At 35.8% G+C, this 20,210-nt stretch overlaps 1 protein-coding gene across 1 annotated transcript; it reads left to right on the top strand.

The window, feature by feature from the left end:
• The first annotated feature begins 4,320 nt into the window (after positions 1–4,320).
• Positions 4,321–19,666, top strand: LOC121319611 (epiphycan-like). The gene is made up of 7 exons (XM_041257210.1): positions 4,321–4,455; positions 7,343–7,548; positions 13,048–13,198; positions 13,851–14,009; positions 16,134–16,336; positions 16,909–17,004; positions 18,781–19,666. Exons 2-7 carry the CDS (start codon positions 7,351–7,353, stop codon positions 18,949–18,951), a joined length of 978 nt encoding a protein of 325 aa, XP_041113144.1. The 5' UTR covers positions 4,321–4,455; positions 7,343–7,350; the 3' UTR covers positions 18,952–19,666.
• Positions 19,667–20,210: the final 544 nt, after the last annotated feature.

The raw sequence follows: 20,210 nt of genomic DNA, 5'->3' as shown, positions 1-20,210 counted from the left end.
CGGTTGGCACTCAGGAACTTGTATTGATTTCTTTGACCAAAGGTGACCCCAAAGATGTGCTGCCGCAATTATTAAGTACATTTCAAAAAAGCTGTGCATATTAGAGCAATGATAGGTTTTCAGTTTCTAGTGGCCATGCATTTGAAAACCATTGATTGTTTAAAAGACCTCTGAATCCTGAAAATGAAGCGTCGGTAAATAAAGCAAGGTAGTGAGGTGCTGAAATAAAATCATCATAGAACATAATTCCAATGCTGTATGAGAGCAGATCACATTTTAATGTCTTTTGCTGTCGATGAAAGAGCAAGCAATCGAGATATAAATGTCCATCCCTGGGGGATAATGCAAATTGCTAAATTGAAATGGCCCAGCAAATAGAGCATATTGCTGACATTGCATTGGGTTTTAGCCTTGCCTTGCGTCCATACTCCAGAAGCTTTCCCTGAATATTCCTTTTGTAGCATTCAGGTTGAAAGCAGTCCTCACACATGAAAGAATTTCAACTGAATGGAAAGGTTTTCAGGTTATGCCCGTTTTCAAATTATTATTTTTTTGTTGCCATGATATGTATTAATAAGCTGTGGCACAGAAAATAATTTTTTCATCTTATTTTTACGCTTATTATTCAAGCACCTGAAAGCTTTGTACTCCACCTGCTATGGAATTTTCACCGCTGTAGCCAATAAACCCATGCACGTAACCTTTGGCCTATCAGCAAAATCAATGACTTGATGTCACATCACTGTCCGAAAGACGTCAATATGTCAGCTCCCTCAAGTGCGACTTAACCCAGAAAGTGGACAAAGAAATTGAAAACATCATTAAACTCATGACTTGTTGACCAAATCGGTGCAGCAAGAAGCATTTGAAAAAAGGCGCTCCCTGATCTGTCTCAAAGTAGCTCCGACTAGAGCATCTCCCAATGTTCCCTAGGCTAAAAGCCTCATCTTCCCTAAAAGATTGTATCCTCTGGAAGGTCAATACGTCACCCATTTCATATGGCAATACTGTGAAAAACACAACATGCCACGAAAAAAACGCTTGACCTGAGTACTGTATTGTCATGTACTACCTGACTATTCCAAACATCTGAAACGCATTTTTATTATTCCAAATGTATGCTCAATGATGGCTCAATACATCTGTATTCAGCAGGAATACTTGGGTTACAAGTCCTTCAGCAGGAACCCACTTGGGTTACCAAAAATGGTGTATTATTATTATTATATCTTATTATATTTGGGTTACAAAATGGTGTATTATTATTATTATTATTATTAAGACTTCAAACTGCTCTTGTTCGAATGCCGTGTAATCAATTCACATCAAACTTGGTAGGTATTAGCCCGGGTTGAATACAATTCATATGTCAACCAAAATGGTGGCCTGATGCAAAATCTTTCAAAATCTTCTTGGGAACCAATGAAGAGATTGATCAAAAACATAGTACATGTCATCAACACCCAAACCCGCTTCAAGCTTGCAAAGCCTGTTGCTGCGATAAACTTTCAAAATGGCTGTCACCAAATTCGCCAAAATACACCCCAAACATCAAACTGCTTCAGTTTTAAAACCGTTTAACCAATTAACTCTGAACTTGGTAGGCATCATCCTGGAGACAATAGAATTTAAATAGGGCAAAATGGTGTTCTTTTATAAAACAAGATGGCCCCCAGACCTACATTTTCTTCTTAAATTTAAAACCGCTTCAGTTGAAAATTTTATTTTATTTATTTTTTATATATTTGTTTATTTGATTAACTCCAAAGTTGACAAGCATCATCCCTGTTTCAATTAAATTGACTTTTTCATAAATGGTGTGTGTAAAATGGTGTGTGTAAACCAATATGGCCATCTGACGAATTTCTTTAAAAACCTTTCGAAATTTGCGGTCAAATGTAAAACTAGCTTAAAACTCCTTACAGAGTGCAGATAGGTTAATTGTTACTATGGAACACATATAGGAAATCTTTTATGCTCTATTCTAAAATTCCCTTTATTGTCACCTTTGATCTCTCCCTAAGGTCAAATGCAAAACTAGCTTATAACTCCTTACAGAGTGCAGATAGGGTAATGGTTACTATGGAACACATATAGGAATCCATATATACTCTATACAAAAATTGCTTGACCATAACCTTTGACCGCTCCTTAAAGTAAAATGTAAAAATAGCTTATAACTCCTTCCAGTGTGTAGATAGAGCCATGGTTACTGTGGTGTTTAAAGTTATAAAGTATTGTGAGATAATGAATTAATGCAGTATCTAACTATAATACCACATCACCCTTTGATGGCAAGCAAACAAATGAGATACAGTTTAATATTTTCTAGGTACAATCATATTTATACTTAACTTTCACAACCAAAATGATAAGTTTTATAAGTTTAATATCCTTGCTGTCAAGTTGGAAGAGCAAGAATTTTTTTTTTAATCAGTTGTAGGAAGAAAGGGCTCATCTTTTGTTGTACGTTGAAAAAAATCTGACACCTGCTGGTCACCTCCATTCGTTCAACATATATTTTTCTTTATACTAATACTCTCAGCCTTCCTTCATTATATTTCTGCCGTCTGTCTTACTCTAGTAGTTAAGTCCTTATCCACAGAAAAGGGACAATAACAATTGTGAGGTCCCCCACTCTGCCTATTGAACATACCTCAAGTTAGCCCTGGAGAGACCACAAATTTGGGGCAAGCAAGCTTTTTAGTCCCCATGCCCATTCAATCATTGACCTCTATTTTGTGACATTGCCTGCAATTTGCAGTGCCATTTGTTCGCATTGTGTGTTCCTGTGGTAGATGTGTGATTTACAACATTTGGAACACCTTTCAACAAGGAATCCAGAGAGGAAAGCATAATGCATGAACCAAATGTAGTACTACATCATTCAATTAAAATGTAATTTACATACAGTTCATATAGCTCTGAAATATATACTACTGATACTTCTAGGTTTGTCTTCCCAGAAAAAATTAAAACATGGATATTTTAATTACACTGAATAGACATTTTTTGTTCCAAAATGTGGTACTTCAAGACACTTCTATCGCAGCAGTCTGATGAAAAGCACATGCCCTATCTGATATCTGGGTCGTGCAGGATGAAAGAATGTCTACATTGCAAACAAGGTGCCAATCAACTTTATTTGTTTTCACCCAGCATTATGCTGAAAAACAGTGGGGAATTCCTCTTATTAGATAGCCAAAATGCACCAATGTCCCAATTCTAATGAGATAGCTTTGCAGGGATTTATCACACTGTTTGAGTGACAGCACCAAGCTTGCATATTACCTACAGCAGTTGTTGCATTTAGCAAGCTAACTGTATCTTGCCAATCACATTAACATAGTTCATACTGCTGTACATTGGGTGCAGCATGGATCTGTGCTGTTGCTGTCCCATACAAAACCAAGTAAATACACGTGAAGCACAAGTAATCAAAACTAGAGGCCAGACTGACTCTTTTCTTGATTTGCTTATGCTAAGCTATAGTCATAATCTGGATCTCTATGTGTGAAGATGATGCCCCTTGTGGCTTTAAATTATGCACCTAGCTATATATATATATATATATATATATATATATATATATATATATATATATATATATATATATATATATATATGCATGTAAGTTCCCAGTACGTCATGCATAAGTTATTCAAAGAATGTCTGCCAGTCAAAGTTGCTGCTACATCTCTACAGTTTCTACATTATCTAAACACAAAAATACACTACACCATAAAATAAGGCCAATGGATTTTCAGGGGTTAAATGCAGTCAGGTATTTCTTCACACATTTTGCCCTAAAGGGTATGAAGGTGACCAGGTTTCTCTGGGGTACTCGTATACATGCTACTTCTGTCTAGAATGGCTGTCAAATTCACCCGGAAATATGAATAAAGATGGAGCTGACACACTAAAGGTTGACTGCCAATTCATCCCCAGTTGGAGCCACTAAGCCGATTTTTATTTTTTTTTAACTCGGTTAGCCTCTAGCTGTGAGAAGGCTTGACTATTTCAAGATTTCCTTTTTCTAGCATTCTGACAAAAGTTTCATACAAAGACTCTATTGTTCTGTTAGCCCTTAACATTTATAATGAAAGGGCAATATATTCATAATTCATCCCCCAACCCCTGTCCTGTGTTTCTCACTTGAACTTAAGAATGTTCAAATTACCGGTACCAAAAGAAAGGTGTATTTATAAAAAGGTATTTTATTCTGCTGGATTGTGTTGAATTACAGGATAAGCATTTCTAAGGTGGTCAGTCACCAAAAGCACTATTCTCTCCTCTGCCATGTCAGTCCATGCTTCCACAAGGTAGGGCAATATCAGGTCTGGTAGGATACCACCCTCCCACAGCCACTGAGTACCATTGCCATTGGCCAGGGTCAGATACCCTGAGTTCAGCAAACCCATTTGCCTGGACCATTTCAGAAAGCAAAAGCCAGAGGTAAGTATTTGGGGATTTTTTTAAATCGGTTATCTAACATTTTATAAATGTAACAAAAATATAGAATTCTCTAGACATGGCAACTAATTAACATCTATGGTGATAAATTACTTATTAAATAAGTTGTTTTATCTGTTTTTAAGTTTCAAATAAGTAAGTCCTTTTTTTTTCTTTAATGTTCATACTGAAACATTTAAGGTCTTGTTATGGTCTCTGAGCCAGTTGTGTTGAGACTTACTAAGAGACAGAATTTAAGAAATGGCAAACCCTGTGATTTTTTGGCTGCTGTCATTTTTATAAGGTGAACTTTTTAAATTGTGTAGTGTGTAATTCATTTATTTTGGCTGACTATTTAAATTGACTATTCTCCAGACAAATTGCAGATACAAATGATTTCAGTGTGACTCTGCAGAACAGCTGTTAGCTATTGGAACTGCAAGCTCATTTTACAGCTAAATTCCTGAAGCAGTCGGTGGTTTATTTTAATTGTATTTATTATTTAAAACTTTGGGCTGCTTATTTGACATGGGAAATTACACAATTTTTATTTCATTTTATGCATTTTGCATAGTAATTGGTCATTAAGAAAAATATCAGATATGTAAAGCAGTACCTAACTGATGGCAATTGTCATTGTGTGATATTTTAAATGGCAGATATACACAAGTATTATCTCATAATCTCTACTCTCCATATACATGTATGTAAAAAATATATCATGTTGAAAATGTATTAAGGATAACAGAAATGTGAAAATAAATCTTTATGAAGGAAAGCTATCATTATAAGAAACTATTCCAAAAGCAACTGTTAAATCATTCAAAGGGAGGAATATCATGAACTCAGCCAAGCAAAATAGAAGAACGAGAGGACTACTGAGCAACTTTTCTGCAGACAGCCCCTGTACAATGAATTCTGCAGGCAATGTGTAATTTGATACAATAAAGCAGGATACATTAAAATGCATGCTTCGTTGGCACAATAGACACACATTTTCACCAAATGTTAAACTGTAGAAATACAATAGGCAGAGCATTGCAAAAAACAATAAAAATAAGAAAAGTCCTCAACCATCCTAATTTTAATTAAAAACAGCATATAAAGCTAACAATTAATATGAAAGCTATTAAATGAAATATATCTCCTGCAGATTTGTGAGTTTTTGTTTTGACTCATACGTCAATTTTAATCCATTGTTCAGATGATTGTTTTATTATTTTAGCAAAATAGCCGATAACCAAATTATTTAACACTAACTCTTTACAGCCCTACTGAGATGTAATCAAAGAGTTATGTGTGATAGGAGTCCGGCTAGGATTTATTTTTCCCCATTTTGCAAAAGGTTTATTTGTAGAAACAGGCATTTGGAGTTAGACTGCCATCCTGTCCTCAAACCCCAATGGAATTTCATATGTGCTTGCCTAGACCTGCTCACATAAAAGCGTTCATTCAGACCTGGGGTATTTGCTTATTGCAGACTCTATGTATTCTTTCAGACCTAGGTTTTTTTAGTTTGCCTACAGTAGGTTCTATCTGCATGATTTATGTACACTTCAGATGCTGTAGTGTCCTCTTGGCTAAACTACTCTGTGTTCTCCTGTTAGCCTTGAGGCTCAAATTATGGTAAAAAAAAAAGAAAAAACACAAAGAAATTGAAGTTACTATTTCAGAGCACACAGGACTTTAAGTGCTGCTTATAACATGTCTTCAACATGTACAATGTAATTACTGTACGATACTTGGACAAATCTGGAGTTGCTTTAGCCCCTAAAAGAGTTTCCTTCCCATTTAATGTTTCTAACTCTCCCTCCCGACCACCCTTGCAAGAATCTTTTCCACTAATTTGCCTGTATTACCGCTGTAGCACCCTGAAGTTTGGTTAGCTGTCTTGAGTTGTTGCTGGTTTCTTTTGCAGCTATATTTTCTATACGTGATATCAACACATTCTGTAAAGGATTAAGGTAGTAACACTGACATACCATATAGAATTTTGGATTCACCCTCAACTAGGTAACTAGTTGGTACTGAAAGTGTCTCTCCACATAGCAGGAATACTGTCGATCTTTAAGGGTAGGTAACTTAAAATGACATTTTAACATTTGTGTATTTTCCCTTACCATTTTATGATGTTTGCATCAGTTTTCATTTTAAAGTAACCTCGTTCAAATATTTTGTATGACATGGGAGTTTTGAAAAGTTCAGCGCCTTCTCAAATTTGTATTAAGTTTTTTTTGCCTTGCAATTACTTTTTTCGGTCAGAGACCATGGCACTCATTAGTGTCCCTTTAGTTTGACTTATGACCTTTAGTGATGCCATTGTTTTTCACACAGAATTGTAAACCAAAACAAAAAAGTTTTATAAATAACAGTTATTTGGTTTAAATAAAATTGACGAAATAATCAATTGGGAGCAGGGAATTTTAAACATGCTCAAAACACTGGGCAACAAAACTATGACTGCAAATATCATAAATAGATAAAGGGAAAGTGAAATGCAATTCAAAGCTACTTACAGTATTCTTTAAGAGCTTTCCATTATAGAAAAATCCAGATGCAAAAATGAAAAGTACCAGCTTTTTCTCAAATTAATTGATATTTCTTTCTAGAAGTTATAGTCACTTCCTTTTTCTGAATTTACAAGTGTACCCTGACAAAATGATCTTCAATGGGAACACCAGGGTAGCTACAGTGTTATGCAACATTAGTAGAATACTAAAACAGTAATACCAAGCTGTAACATTTGAAATTTTAACATTCCAATTGTATCATTATGTCATGAACTAATACAAATTGGTGCTACTTGTAGTTCACCAACACTTTGATAGATAGCTATAAAACAGAACTCTTAACAACTGACTTAATGATCTGATGCACTCTCTTTTGAAAGATTGGATCATGAAGACTTTTGCAAATATAGTATTGGGACTTTTTATCATGGAGGCAGTTGTAGCAGCTCCATCAAGGCAGGGAAGACAGGGCCCAGGCTACGACACATATGATGCTTCAAACTATGACGTGGATTTAGAAAACCTCAATTTGGAAAACCAAAACATCTATGATTATGATGATGGACTTACCATTGATGAACCTCAGGTAAGATTCTCTTAGTTATACAGGTGATTACATTTTGTTGTCAATGTTATGAAAATGATTTGTGTTTTGTTATGCTAGTTTTTAGTTAATCATTTGTGTCTGTGAAGTTTCCCTCAAAATGCAGCTTGCTAGATCCACCTGAGTTGTTCTGACAAGTATAATGTGTTTTGATGTTTGAAGTGACGTTTTTTTTAAATGATGTTGTAACATATTAATCTATACTGTAATTTATTAAAAACCTGCAGAGAGTTTGAATTCAATAATTGTGTGATGTGGATGAGAATAAAAAAAGTTGAGTTTGGCTGACCATGAGATTTGAAAAATATCTATATAAATAACACATACATATGTAGTCGTTATTGCATAAAGGAAGTGAACATCAGTCATGTCATATGCATCAATCTTGACATGTTCTCCTGCATTTTCTTAAATCATTCCAGTGTACACTCTTTATATAGCTCAGATCTGGTGCAGTTTTTCTTTTCTTGCATTGGAGAACACCCTACAACTTTTGTAACATTCACAAAATATTGTAGTGGCCTGCCTCATACTATAGTACTGTTGCAAATGTATTTTTAAACATAATCATGTTTGTTTTGACATTTTTATTTACACCAGCTGGAGAATCCAGAACACCTATGTTTCTCATTCGATAAGGTTTTCTTTTTCATTTAAAGGTCTCACACTGGTGATGAAATTGATTAGACACACGTTGCCCTGCCAGTGCAGATCCTGTGTGGAACACAGATCATAATCTATACCATACTAAAAAATAACTTGTCAGTTTTAGGGTTATATTTTTGATACATTCCGTGTATATTTAATTTAAAGAAAAAACAAAAATAGTAATACACCCTTGGAAAAAAAACACAGACAGCTGGTTATGTTTTAGTTATTATGGATTTATGATATTGAAGTTTGGTTTCTGCAGTTGCTCTCTGATACTCTGGTTTGAATTATAGGTCAGTTCTGGCTGAGTTGTGCTAGTTTGTTAGCAAATAGAGTGGAGAGCACTATGACTCAAAAGACATCAACCTTCCTTTACCTTTACTGGACCAACCACCTTGGGGTTTTCTACAGGAAGGAAGCTGTGACATTCAGCTGTATTGCAACAAAATCAGAAATCAAAATAGTTTCACAAGCACTTCAAATCCAATCCGTTGACCATGCATTAGAAAGATTAGACCGTCAGATTTCTCAGTGATTTGTAATATTTTGATCATAGTATAAATCAGTCATTTAGTCATGAAACGATTAAAAAATAGGGTTTAAATAAATTGGTTATTGGGTAAAAAAATTGAAAATAATAATAATAACTTCTTTCTGCTAACTACAGTATGCTCCTGTTTTGCTGAATGTCCTACCTTTTGATCTGCTGCAGGAAGAATGATTATTTTTAATCTACTGTAATTGTGACCCATATACGATAACATTGCTCATGTTTGGTTGCTTCTGAACTAATTTAAGCAATTATGTGGAGGAGATTGGGATATATACAGTATGCGATGGATCAAGGAAAAATAAATTGCTTATTTCTGTGGCCTTTTATGATTGGTTGTTAAGAATATGTGAAGTTGCTTACAGATTTTTCAATTGCAAAACTATGATCACCAAATTGGTAAAGATTGCCAAATCCCTAAACTAATTCTCAGATGCACTTTATTGTACCAGGAAGTTCTTTAAAATGGCTTCTTGCAGTAGTAGTTGATGGTAGGGGCACACAAACACCATTTTATATTCACTCAGGTGTTGTCACCCCTGTTGTTGTTTCAAATGACGATGGCTTTACCTCCATCAACTCTCAAACTCTCTCCATCTCCTTCTGCTAAAAACCTAGGTGTTATTCTTGACCCCTCCCTCTCCTTCTGTCAACACATCTCTTCCCAAACATGCACTCTACTGAATCCGTCCTTTCTTCACTATTTATTCCACCCAACTGTTCCAACCTCGTCTACTCTCCAGACTGGACTACTGTAAATCTACTTGCTAGTTTCCCTGCCTCACCTACACGTCCCCTTCCACTCATTAAAAATTCAGCTGCTCGTCTTGTTTCCTTCCACCCACAGTACTCTCATGCTACCCCTCTGGTTCGCACCCTCCACTGGTTACCTATCTCTGCTTGCATCCAATTAAAGACCTTTGTTGTCTGTCGCTCTCTTCACCACACTACCCCCACGCTACCTCCAATACCTCATGTCTCCCTACACCCCCTTGCACCCTCTCCGCTCCTCCTCTACAGGCCAACTGGTCATGTCTTCCCTCCACCTTCCATCCTCCCGTGCCTGCTCCTATTCCTTAACCTTCTGTGGTGGAACCAGTTAATGGAGAACTTTAGGACTGCTCTGTCTCTCACTGTCTCTCACTGGTCCAGCTGTTTAGACTGTTCTTGATTTTCCCATCCTACTATGCACTGGACTTGCCTGACCTAAGCACCATGTTACTGGATCCAAAGCTAATATATTACTGCATCAGTATGTCATTATAAATTGTTGCAACCTATTTCATATGGCATTCTTTTAGTACTGTATTATTGCAATTACTGTAAATTATACTCTGTTTAAATATGAATCATGCATTGTAACCCTGTATTGCCCTGTAATACTGTAAGTTGCCTTGAATAAAGGCCTCTGCCAAATAAAAAAAAGAAATAAATAAAATGTTACAGTGTGTGTGTAATATATATATATATATATATATTATATATATATATATATATATATATATATATATTGCTGTGCAAAAGTCTTAGACTTTTGCATTTCTTTACTCTGATGCATTATGAGCATCAACAGTTTATTCAAAGCCTCCACTATTATATCAACCTTGACTTGCAAAATTAAGGACAAACATTGAGCGAAATAGCTCGTATCACTTGATTTTGAAGGTGTGGTATCTGAAGCATAATCAACAAGTACAAAGAAACATCATCTGCAATTGACTAACCCAGGACTGGAAGACCCAAAAAGCTGTCTGACAAGGGTGCGCAATACTTGAAGATAATATTCTTAAGGAATAGAAAGAAGACAATCATTGAATTGACAACAGAACTGGCAGAAGGCACAGGTGTTGATGTCCATCAAATCAACACTACAAAGATCACTCTTGAAATCAGGACTTAAAGGATGTGTTGGAGTAAGAATACCTCTGTTAAGAAAGGGGAACAAGACTAAAAGGCTAAAATATGCACAGGAACAGAGAAACTGGAGTATGGAACAATGGTCAAAGGTGCTTTGGACTGTGATGAATGGGTTATTAAGCCATGTTGTGGCTGCTGAGTCATTGCGATCCTGACAAGACAAAGCTCTGGGATGAATCATTTACTTAAAAATGGACAGGGATTGATGGCCTCCTCTTGTTTTGTAACATTTCCTTGTTTTGCTTCTGTGTCTATTTCCTCTGCATTTTGATTATGTAATTATTTAAAACAAACTTTTAAGTAATTAGCAACACTGTTCTGTACATCCATAAAACAGCAGTACATCTGGATTCAATGTGTTCTTTGTTTTCTGCATTCATTGCTTTTTTTTTTTTTTGTTGTTTGTAAATTAAAAACACAAGTTCATATTTTGCCAGTATGAATATATAAAATACAGTGCTTAATGAATATTTATTGAATGTTAACAAGTTTGGCTTGGTTTTTGGTGAGGAACAGTTCCTATTTTTTAAACAGTATTATTATCACTAATTCCATAGATGATGAAGCTGTCATTTAAGAATTACACATTATTAAAAATCACCTTTAAGAAATCATCCAACCAGTTATGGACAACATCTCCTGATTTACACAATAGAAGACACACTACATGTGATGTAGTATTTTGTTTTAGTTAATTGAATGGTTGTTTAAAGGTTCTTTTGTTGTAACTAAATTGTGTTAATCTATGTAACGTGTAGTGACTGGTTCCTTCCCTTAATCCTCCTCTCCACTACTGCTGATTTAGACAGGTGTGCAATGGGGGAGCAGAGTCAACAAATAATTCACCAGTGAAATAGTAATGTATGTGCTATTAAAATGAATGTTGAAAAAGAGGAAATGGAATAGTAAAAAACAATTATAAATACAATATTTAAACAACCAACGCTACTGCTGCAACACTAATTTGCAAAAAATAATAATAATAATGAAACAATTTGCAGGAGATACTCATGTATTCACCCCACACACCTTAACCACAAAATCTGTAAACACAAGTGCAATAGCTGTTTCTAAATCCAGTTTGAAATAATGTGTCTTTGTTTCAACTGGATTATGCTAACATTTAACGGTTGGTTTCATAGGCCCAGATTTGCACTAATCTCAAACTATTTTACCTAATGAACATTAGGGCTAATTGTGGTCTGTGGAACCAGTCATGTCACAATACCTGTTCTATCCCTATGTAACTGCCATTTCCAATGTGCCTAATGTGAGTTACTGATAGCACTGAAAACTTTTCGCTTTAACATGACTGTAACTAATGCAAACTATATTTAATATGTACAAACTCAATTTCAGTGTCAGATTATTGTAAGATTGTAAACTATTTTATAGTTTATTCAGCTTTTTAGATTAACTAACATTTACTTTATTATACATGTATATGTTATGTGAAGGCTATACCCATTTGTAATCCTAGTATTTTATTAACACAGTTTGTATCATGTGTTTTAATGTAGTTGAGAGTGAAGGTGCCTGTGGTTACCATGAGTGTCTTGGTGCCACAAGGACCATACACATTAAGAACAGTACTTTGGGAGGCAGCTTCAGTGGTTTTGAAGCTGCTTCAATAGAGGCCTTGCATGCATTAATTACATGGTTGCTGTGGGTTTATAGGGACCCCAGGTGGTCATTTTGGAAATTACAACTAGAAATCACAAACTACTAGCTAGGACCATTAGGAAATCATCAATGTATTAAAGTCTTAATTTACTAAGTCCTGATTCTCTGGGATCGGAACATATTGGTTTTATATATTATTGAAATTGTTGAAACCTAAATAATGTAAGCATTAACTTTGTTTTAAAATATATTAACCAACCTAGAATGTTTTTTTTTTTTTTTTTTTTTTTTTTTTTTTTTTTTAATTTTATTATTTATTTATTTGTTTTTTTGTAGTGTTTTTGTAAATGATCTGCATTTAACTATAATGTTGTAGTTAACATGTTGTACCTGTTCACTGTAACCTACGTTAACTGACCTGGTGTCTCTGGTGTGCTCTGCCCTCTGGGGCACACTTGGAAATGAAATTAAGCAGGGTCTGTCCTGGTGAGTAATTTAAAAGGGAGGACATTTAAGGTAAATAAACCAATAAATATATTTACAAAAGTGATTCCCCAAGCAAACTAGTGTGGAGAGAAAAAAAGAAAATTGAAAAAGTCTGCCAGGAGTTCTGGGTGAAACATATGGTTTCAGAGGTTTACTACTGATCTCATGTGGCCACTGTGGGTAGTGACATGCCAGAGTCTCAATCCACAGAGCTAAAGTTTACACACTGAGAAAAGTCATATCTCTCACGACAGATTGAGATTGGCACCCTGCCGCCCATTGTAGACAGCCATCCACAGCCAGTCCCTTCTGGGGATGAGGAGGAAGAGGAGCTCACTCTTAAACCCCTGAACCAAGTCCAGAGCTCAGGGGGTTCAGGGCTCTTGGGCCCAGACACACAGGCAGGTTAGTACAGCCAGCTCATTTCAGTCTATTTACCCAATGCAAAGACAATTTGACAATTTTTTAATCCCTCTAAAAGTTTACCTGGCAAAGAGTATGAAAAGCACATCAAATCATAGCAAAGTACAGGTACCGCATGGTGAATGGTAAAGCATGGTATGTCTTGGTAAAATTGTTGTCAAATTGTGGAAAGTAGTAAAAGCACAGAACAGCATGCTAAAATGTGCAATATTACCAGAGCAAAGTGTTATGTACTACACTTTAACTACTTATATCCTTAGTAATAGTACAACACACTTACTCAGGAGCTGGATGTAAAATCTGTTTTTTCTTTATTTAGTGTGCATGCGCAACTTGAACATCACATCATACTGCCCTCATGTGGCGGTAAACAGCAAGACACATAACCAATTCAAATACATAACACAAAGGATGCTTTTTTTTAAAGTATTATTTGGTGCATATTATTTATTCATGTTAAAGGAATATACAGTATTTGCATTTTGAAATTAAATTACAAAAATGGCAGCAGTAACAATGGAAAACACATTGCAATCAGTTTCACATGTTTTTTTTTTTATTTTATTTAATCCATCTTAAATGTAGTTTTCACCTGGTTTATTCATGAATGATGTGTCTGTTTCGCTCCTCTCAGGCTTGCCCACCTGCCTGCTGTGCACCTGCCTTGGTGGCTCAGTTTACTGTGACGATGTGAATCTGGACACGGTGCCTCCTCTTCCCAAAGAGACCACTCATTTCTACGCTCGCTACAACAAGATCAAGAAAATCAATAAGTCTGATTTTGCACAGATGAGTATGTATACCAATTTACACACAAATAACTTTAAGATTTATAACTAAATGATATGAAACTAATTCCATCCTTGATGAGGAGTGCTAACCAAGTTGTTATGACCCATTGTCCTACCTCTTATTAGCATTAGCAATATTATCATTGAAGCAATGTTAAAAAAAAAAAATACCCTCAGCAAGCACTGAAGAGAAACGTCAGGTAAACTGGTACAATGTCAGTTGTTATTATTATGTTACATTACATTTAAAATCCTTGAGCCTATATAAATGTCCCTAATATTCCCAAAATCTGTTGTTATTTTTTTGTCAAGATTTAAAAAATAAATCTGTTAATTTAATTGCAACTGTATTATCTTTTCCCCCCAGTCCACCAATACTGTATAATATTATACAAATAGTTCAATCCAAACCACTTCCCCTTTTTCAGTAGTGTTGAAAATGTCCCTTCATTTAAGTAAATCCCACCTTAAGGGGCATGTGATTTGAAAATAGATTTTATTTTAGAGTAAAATGAAAATATCATGCAAGTGTAATTGCAGAAAGTGTGATTATATAATATTGTTTTGACCTTACAGAATTAAAAAGCATGCCGTATCATTGTAGTACAGACGAGCATTGTGCCCAGCATGCCGTATCAGTATCACAGTGGAGCATTGTATCCAGTGTGAATATAAACAAGAAGCAGGAGACATTAGTTAATATGATATTGATATACTTGCTATGATATTAAACACCCATACTTCATCCTATCAAAGTAAGGGGAAATTGTTTTGATGACTTGATTTTATGTGCTGGGGCAAAAGCCTTGGAACTGTTCAATAATGTAATAGATCTGGTTTATATATGTAATTTAGATTGTCTTCTGTTACATTTTGATGTGCAAAACACGTTTTTTTTTTTTTTTTTTTTTTTTTAAGACTTCATAATATAAAAAAGAAAGTTCCTACACAAACACACACTTTATTAAGTCAAAAATTATTAATGAAAGGGTTATCAATCAATCATTATTTTTAATATAATTAAATAAAAAATACATCAAAACTGTTTAATAAAAAACAACCAAAAAATAACAGTTATGTCTGATGCTGTATGCTGTGAAGATTTACCTTACAATTTAAATCCAAACAAATTCAAATAATGAAATTGCACATTGTAACTTTTAAAGTATTTTTTAAAATGCTTACAGTATACATATAAAATGCTAAATAAAGGTAAAAACGCATGCACCAATCAGCAGCTACACTGACATCTGTGCCATCCAATGGAAACACCGAAAAATTTTTTGCTCTTGTTTGATTGGGTGATTCAGACTACTCTGTCCAACCCCTCACTCTCCCTGAGGAAAAAAAAAATCCTCAAGGACTGATGCCTGATCCCTGATGACTGAATGGAGGAGGGTTGAGTCTTGACATGAGGAGGATTGAGGATTGACTCGAGGAGGGGCGACGATTGACACAAGGAGGGGTGAGGTCTGGTGTCTGACAACTGACTCGAGGAGTGGTGAGGATTGACTTGAGGAGGGGTGACAATTGACTCAAGGAGGGTTGAGGATTGACTCGAGGAGGGGTGACGATTGACTCTAGGAGGGGTGAGGTCTGAAGATGTCCTAAAATGGACACTGTATGTTTGATTTTAGCACGAACTATCCCTGCAGCTGCGAGGGTATTGCTCTTGGTCTTCTGAAACATTCGTTACCTTGTCATTCTGCAGAGTTTATCACGGCACTGCAAACATGTGCTAGTGTCGTTTCCCCAGTCCCAGGAGCACTGTCCTGATTGGTGGAGAGGCTGCCCCTTTTCTACACCTTGGCTCCACCCTTACCGAATTGCCTTGGCTGGGAACCAGGTGTACCTTGTTCCCCTCCACCAGCCTCCAAGCAGGCCGACTCCTACGGATTATTAAACACATAGTTGCCAAAGCCTGCTGGATGGACAGGTTCCTCCTGTTCCCCCTGCTGGGAGAGAGGTGAACTTTTGAGAGCAGGGATTTCATCTACCCTGTCACATATAGTTATTTTAAGATTCAGGTATAACAGTCATTGTTTCTCGTTTGCTTCCAGTACTGTTCAAGTTGCAACCAAATAAAAAAAAATCAGTACAAATATTCCATTGTTTTTTTTTTACAGATAAGCTGAAGAGGATTGATGTGACAAGCAATGAGATTTCTGAGATTGACGAGGATGCCTTCCGGACTCTGCCTGCCCTGCAGGAGTTGGTATTGCGGGAGAACAAGGTGCGTCAGCTGCCTGAGCTGCCCAACGCTATGACTCTGATCGATGCCAGCCACAACAAGCTAGGCAGCAATGGACTCAAACACGAAGCCTTCAAGGTGAGTGCCCCAACCAGTGCTGGGACTTCTTCTATGTCATTTCTTATCACTACCACTGATCAGTTTTACGGTGGTAAATTTGAACAGTAATTTTGCAGATTACTATGAGCTTTACTACTGTTCTATAGTTTTACCATAGTACCACAGTCAACCTTTATAAGAGTATTGCCATGGGATTCATAGTTTTGTTATAGTTTTACCAAAAAATAAACAATTATAAATAAGTGTATACAACTAAAACCTATTACATTGTTTGTAAGGTTGGTATAGTAATACTTGTCTACATATCAGCCCAACAGGCCATGTTCATACAATAAAATGTTTGTTTAAGTATGTCTACATAACTGTTCACATTATTTCAAATATTTTAAATGTAAGAAATTTGAACCTATCAAATGTTAATTTCTCTGCCTGTTTTTCCCATTGTGTGTCACTGCTTATTGCTTGTGAGGTACTCTGTTTCCTCTACTGTGTTTCTCACAGCTTGCTATGATAAACTGTCCTTTAGTTGGAGTGTCAGAAGCTATCATTTCATGTGCCTATCCATAGAGTGAGTGTAATGTGTTTTCCAGGAAATGCACAACCTGCTGTACCTGTACCTCACTGACAACAACCTGGACCACGTCCCTGTGCCTCTGCCTCACACCCTGCGCTCTCTTCATCTCCAGGTACTTTACCTTTCTCTACTCTTCATATGAAACACTCTATACAACTGTTGTTGCAAAAACACAGGTTCTGTTACATGAAGGACTACAGATTTCACAGCTATTGTCAAAGAATAAGAGATATTGATTCAAGTACACTTCTGAAAAATAAGCTTACTTGCCCAATGGACTACCCGGTTATAATGTTTGTATAACTAACTTAGAGCTGCAGTTAGGCCTCTATCCACACTGTATTTAATGAAAGTACCTCAGAGCCAGCAAAAAAAAATGTTGTCTGGCTTCTGCTAGCCAGGAAATGGGCTACTTGCAGCACCCAGAGTTGTACTTTTTGCCAATGATGACCACAGAGTTCTTAAAGAACCATACATGTTACATGTTCAATCACCTGGAAACACAATTAGTTTTTTGCATTTCAAAAAAAATCATGTGTTGTTCTATAGAGATTGGAGTTCTATACAATATGCATCTATAGATCTCACTTCTCAAGTTTCTTCTGTGAATATTATAAGTTGGCATATGCTGGAATAGATATGTGTTTTAATTTTACTTGGATACACAAACAAAATAAAAACAGAGCTTATATAAGCATCTGTTTTGAAATTGTCCCTGCATGCTACCATAAAGGGGAAGCCACATGAGAATCATTGAAATCGTACTTTGATTACTTCTTAATGCTTTCAGTGTGGTTCAGGGTCCGTGGCTCTGGCTTGCCTTCCCAGCATCCTTCTGGATATCTATGCCAGGGTGCACTAGTAGTCATATAAAACTCAAGCACTATGAATATAGAAAAACAATGTTACTTTACACTTGCCATTAGTTGTTGTTTATTAATGAGCATATTACATGAATCGCAGATGTTTGCTGTAGACATACATAGAAACCTCGAGTTTGGTAGGCTTCATATCTATTGAGGACGTTCATGCAGTCAATCACAAAATGATGGCCATGTGTATGGCTGTTGGAAGCTCCAAGACAACTGGAAGGATGCAGATTCAATTGGAAGAACTGATGATGAGGTTTTACTGAATAGCAGCTTTAAAATGTGCCAATATTAGGTAGTCTTTTCAGCTGAACAAGAACAATGTTGTGTGTTCTGGGCACATCACACAAAACTGCTTTACAACAGAAGGTACGAGGGAAAGAGTAAAGGATAAACTAAATAAAAAGGGGTGAAAAAGTTATGTAAATATGTATGCACACCAACAGTACGCAGTATAAATAAAATAAATGAATAAATCTCCCACTCTGTCACTCGCTAGGGTTGCATACACTGTCGTTTTACCACTACACAATGCAGCATGTGAGGGCTGATTTCAAATCTAAAGATGTTAAAAGTCAAAAGAGAAGAATTAGCGGTGGGGCAAACATGGTGTTTTCATGTTTTGGATAGCCGTTCAAAATTCAGATATTAATGAAATGTATTTTGTAATGTAGTTTAGGTATAGATTGTGTGTCTAATGACATTAGGGGCTTACAGATTGTCATTGTCCGTTGCACGCAACTAGCATTAAACTGTTTAAGAGTACATCCCTGAAGCACTTGTTGCATATTAGCTATATCTAGAGTTTACAGAGAATTCAGAGACAACCTACAGTCTTGGTCCTTATCGATTGGAAGGCTATCTCCCTTGATGCACCCTCTAATTGTCAAGTCAATATAACATGCAAAATACAAATACAAAATATATTTTAAAAAATATATATAAATATATATATATATATTTAGCACTATTAAACAGTCTGTCTGTCTGTCAGCTTACCCTTTTTTCCATCTTTTCAGAACAACAACATCCAGATGCTGCATGAAGACACATTCTGCAACTTGAAAGACATCAATTATATTCGCAAGGCTCTTGAGGACGTCCGACTGGATGCCAATCCCATCAACCTCAGCAAAACACCGCATGCCTATATATGCCTACCCCGTGTGCCTATTGGCCGACTTTACTAAAGTTAAACAAACAAACAAAAAGAAACATCAGATGTATACAAAGGCCCTATTTCACAGCATAACGGCCAAACAAAGGTTAAGCCTATGGTCACAAAGACAGAACTAAGGCATTTGGCAGGACTGCTCCCTGAAAGCTGAGAGGCTGGTTTTTTTTTTGTTTGTTTGTCTGTTTTGTTTTGTTTTTATTTACAGTGACCATATTTCTTTTTAAGAGAATACTCTTTGGGTACAGCAAAAATAGAAATGCAATACATTTTGTTTTATGTTTAGTAAAATATGTAATTAATTCACAGTGTATGGGATATTCTGAAGGGAAATATATCAAAATATCATACGTTGAAGCATAATGACCCACATTTACAAGGTTACGCAATAAATAAATAAAAATATATACTTGCAATAAAAGCAGAATTATGTAAAAAAAAAAAAAAAATTTTTTATTTTCTTTTGTAAAGGCTATATAATAAACAAGCTGAAGAAAGAAATCTAAATCTTAATGAACTGGAGTTATAGTTCTATTTTATTTTATAGAAGCTTATTTTATAGGTGCAAACATACAGCAGCTGCGATCTTGGTAGGCATTTCAAGCTACTGTCTAATTAATGGGTGTTGGCGACGGGTGGGTTGAAGGGATTTGGTAGCTATGACCTTTTGTGCTTTGTAACTATTGCTATTATATTAATGTTTTCAGGTTGAATAAAGTTGTTGTATGAAAGTCCCTTCCAATACAGGAATGCCTTTACTTTTTCATTATGTGAGTCATATAGCAATATACTAATATTGATTATGTGTATATAATTAATTCCAAGGCAGATAAACTACATGCTATGGCCCTTGGAAAAACAATATTTTCATTGGATTAACATGCATGTATTCAAATCCATCAAACACCTACCAAGGAAGGACATGTTTGCAGTGAATTTTGAAGTACAATGGTGCTTGGCCTTCTACCCTGTGGGCTTAAACACCTCAGGTTTAAGTTCTGTAAAGTTCAAGATTCCACCAGATTTTTGTTTCATGTTTAAACCGTGTTACACCAAGGTTTTTTTTTTTTTTTTAACCTAAGCCATGAACTATTAAACAAGTCAAACTGTCTGCTGCCTGCAGTAAGACGTGTCACAGTCTAAGTGTGTCCCTTGAGTAATTTCATTTTCAGCTCATGCCACACCTGGATTATATTCTTGTACACTAGAGCACGATACAATTTTAATAATTTGATCAAGCATATAATCCACTTTGCAATGCTTCTTACTTGATCC

Source organism: Polyodon spathula, chromosome 8 (assembly GCF_017654505.1).
Source record: "Polyodon spathula isolate WHYD16114869_AA chromosome 8, ASM1765450v1, whole genome shotgun sequence".
NCBI classification, from domain to species: Eukaryota; Metazoa; Chordata; class Actinopteri; order Acipenseriformes; family Polyodontidae; genus Polyodon; species Polyodon spathula.
The sequence above is the reverse complement of the archived record's forward strand: the minus strand, read 5'-3'. Positions and strand labels throughout refer to the sequence as shown.

Bases quoted from the DNA above. Each gene is read 5' to 3' on its own strand.
- LOC121319611 (XM_041257210.1), top strand. From the start codon at position 7,351: ATGAAGACTTTTGCAAATATAGTATTGGGACTTTTTATCATGGAGGCA. The intron at 14,010-16,133 runs GTATGTATACCA...TTTTTTTTACAG, and splicing joins GTCTGATTTTGCACAGATGA to ATAAGCTGAAGAGGATTGAT. The intron at 16,337-16,908 runs GTGAGTGCCCCA...TGTGTTTTCCAG, and splicing joins TCAAACACGAAGCCTTCAAG to GAAATGCACAACCTGCTGTA.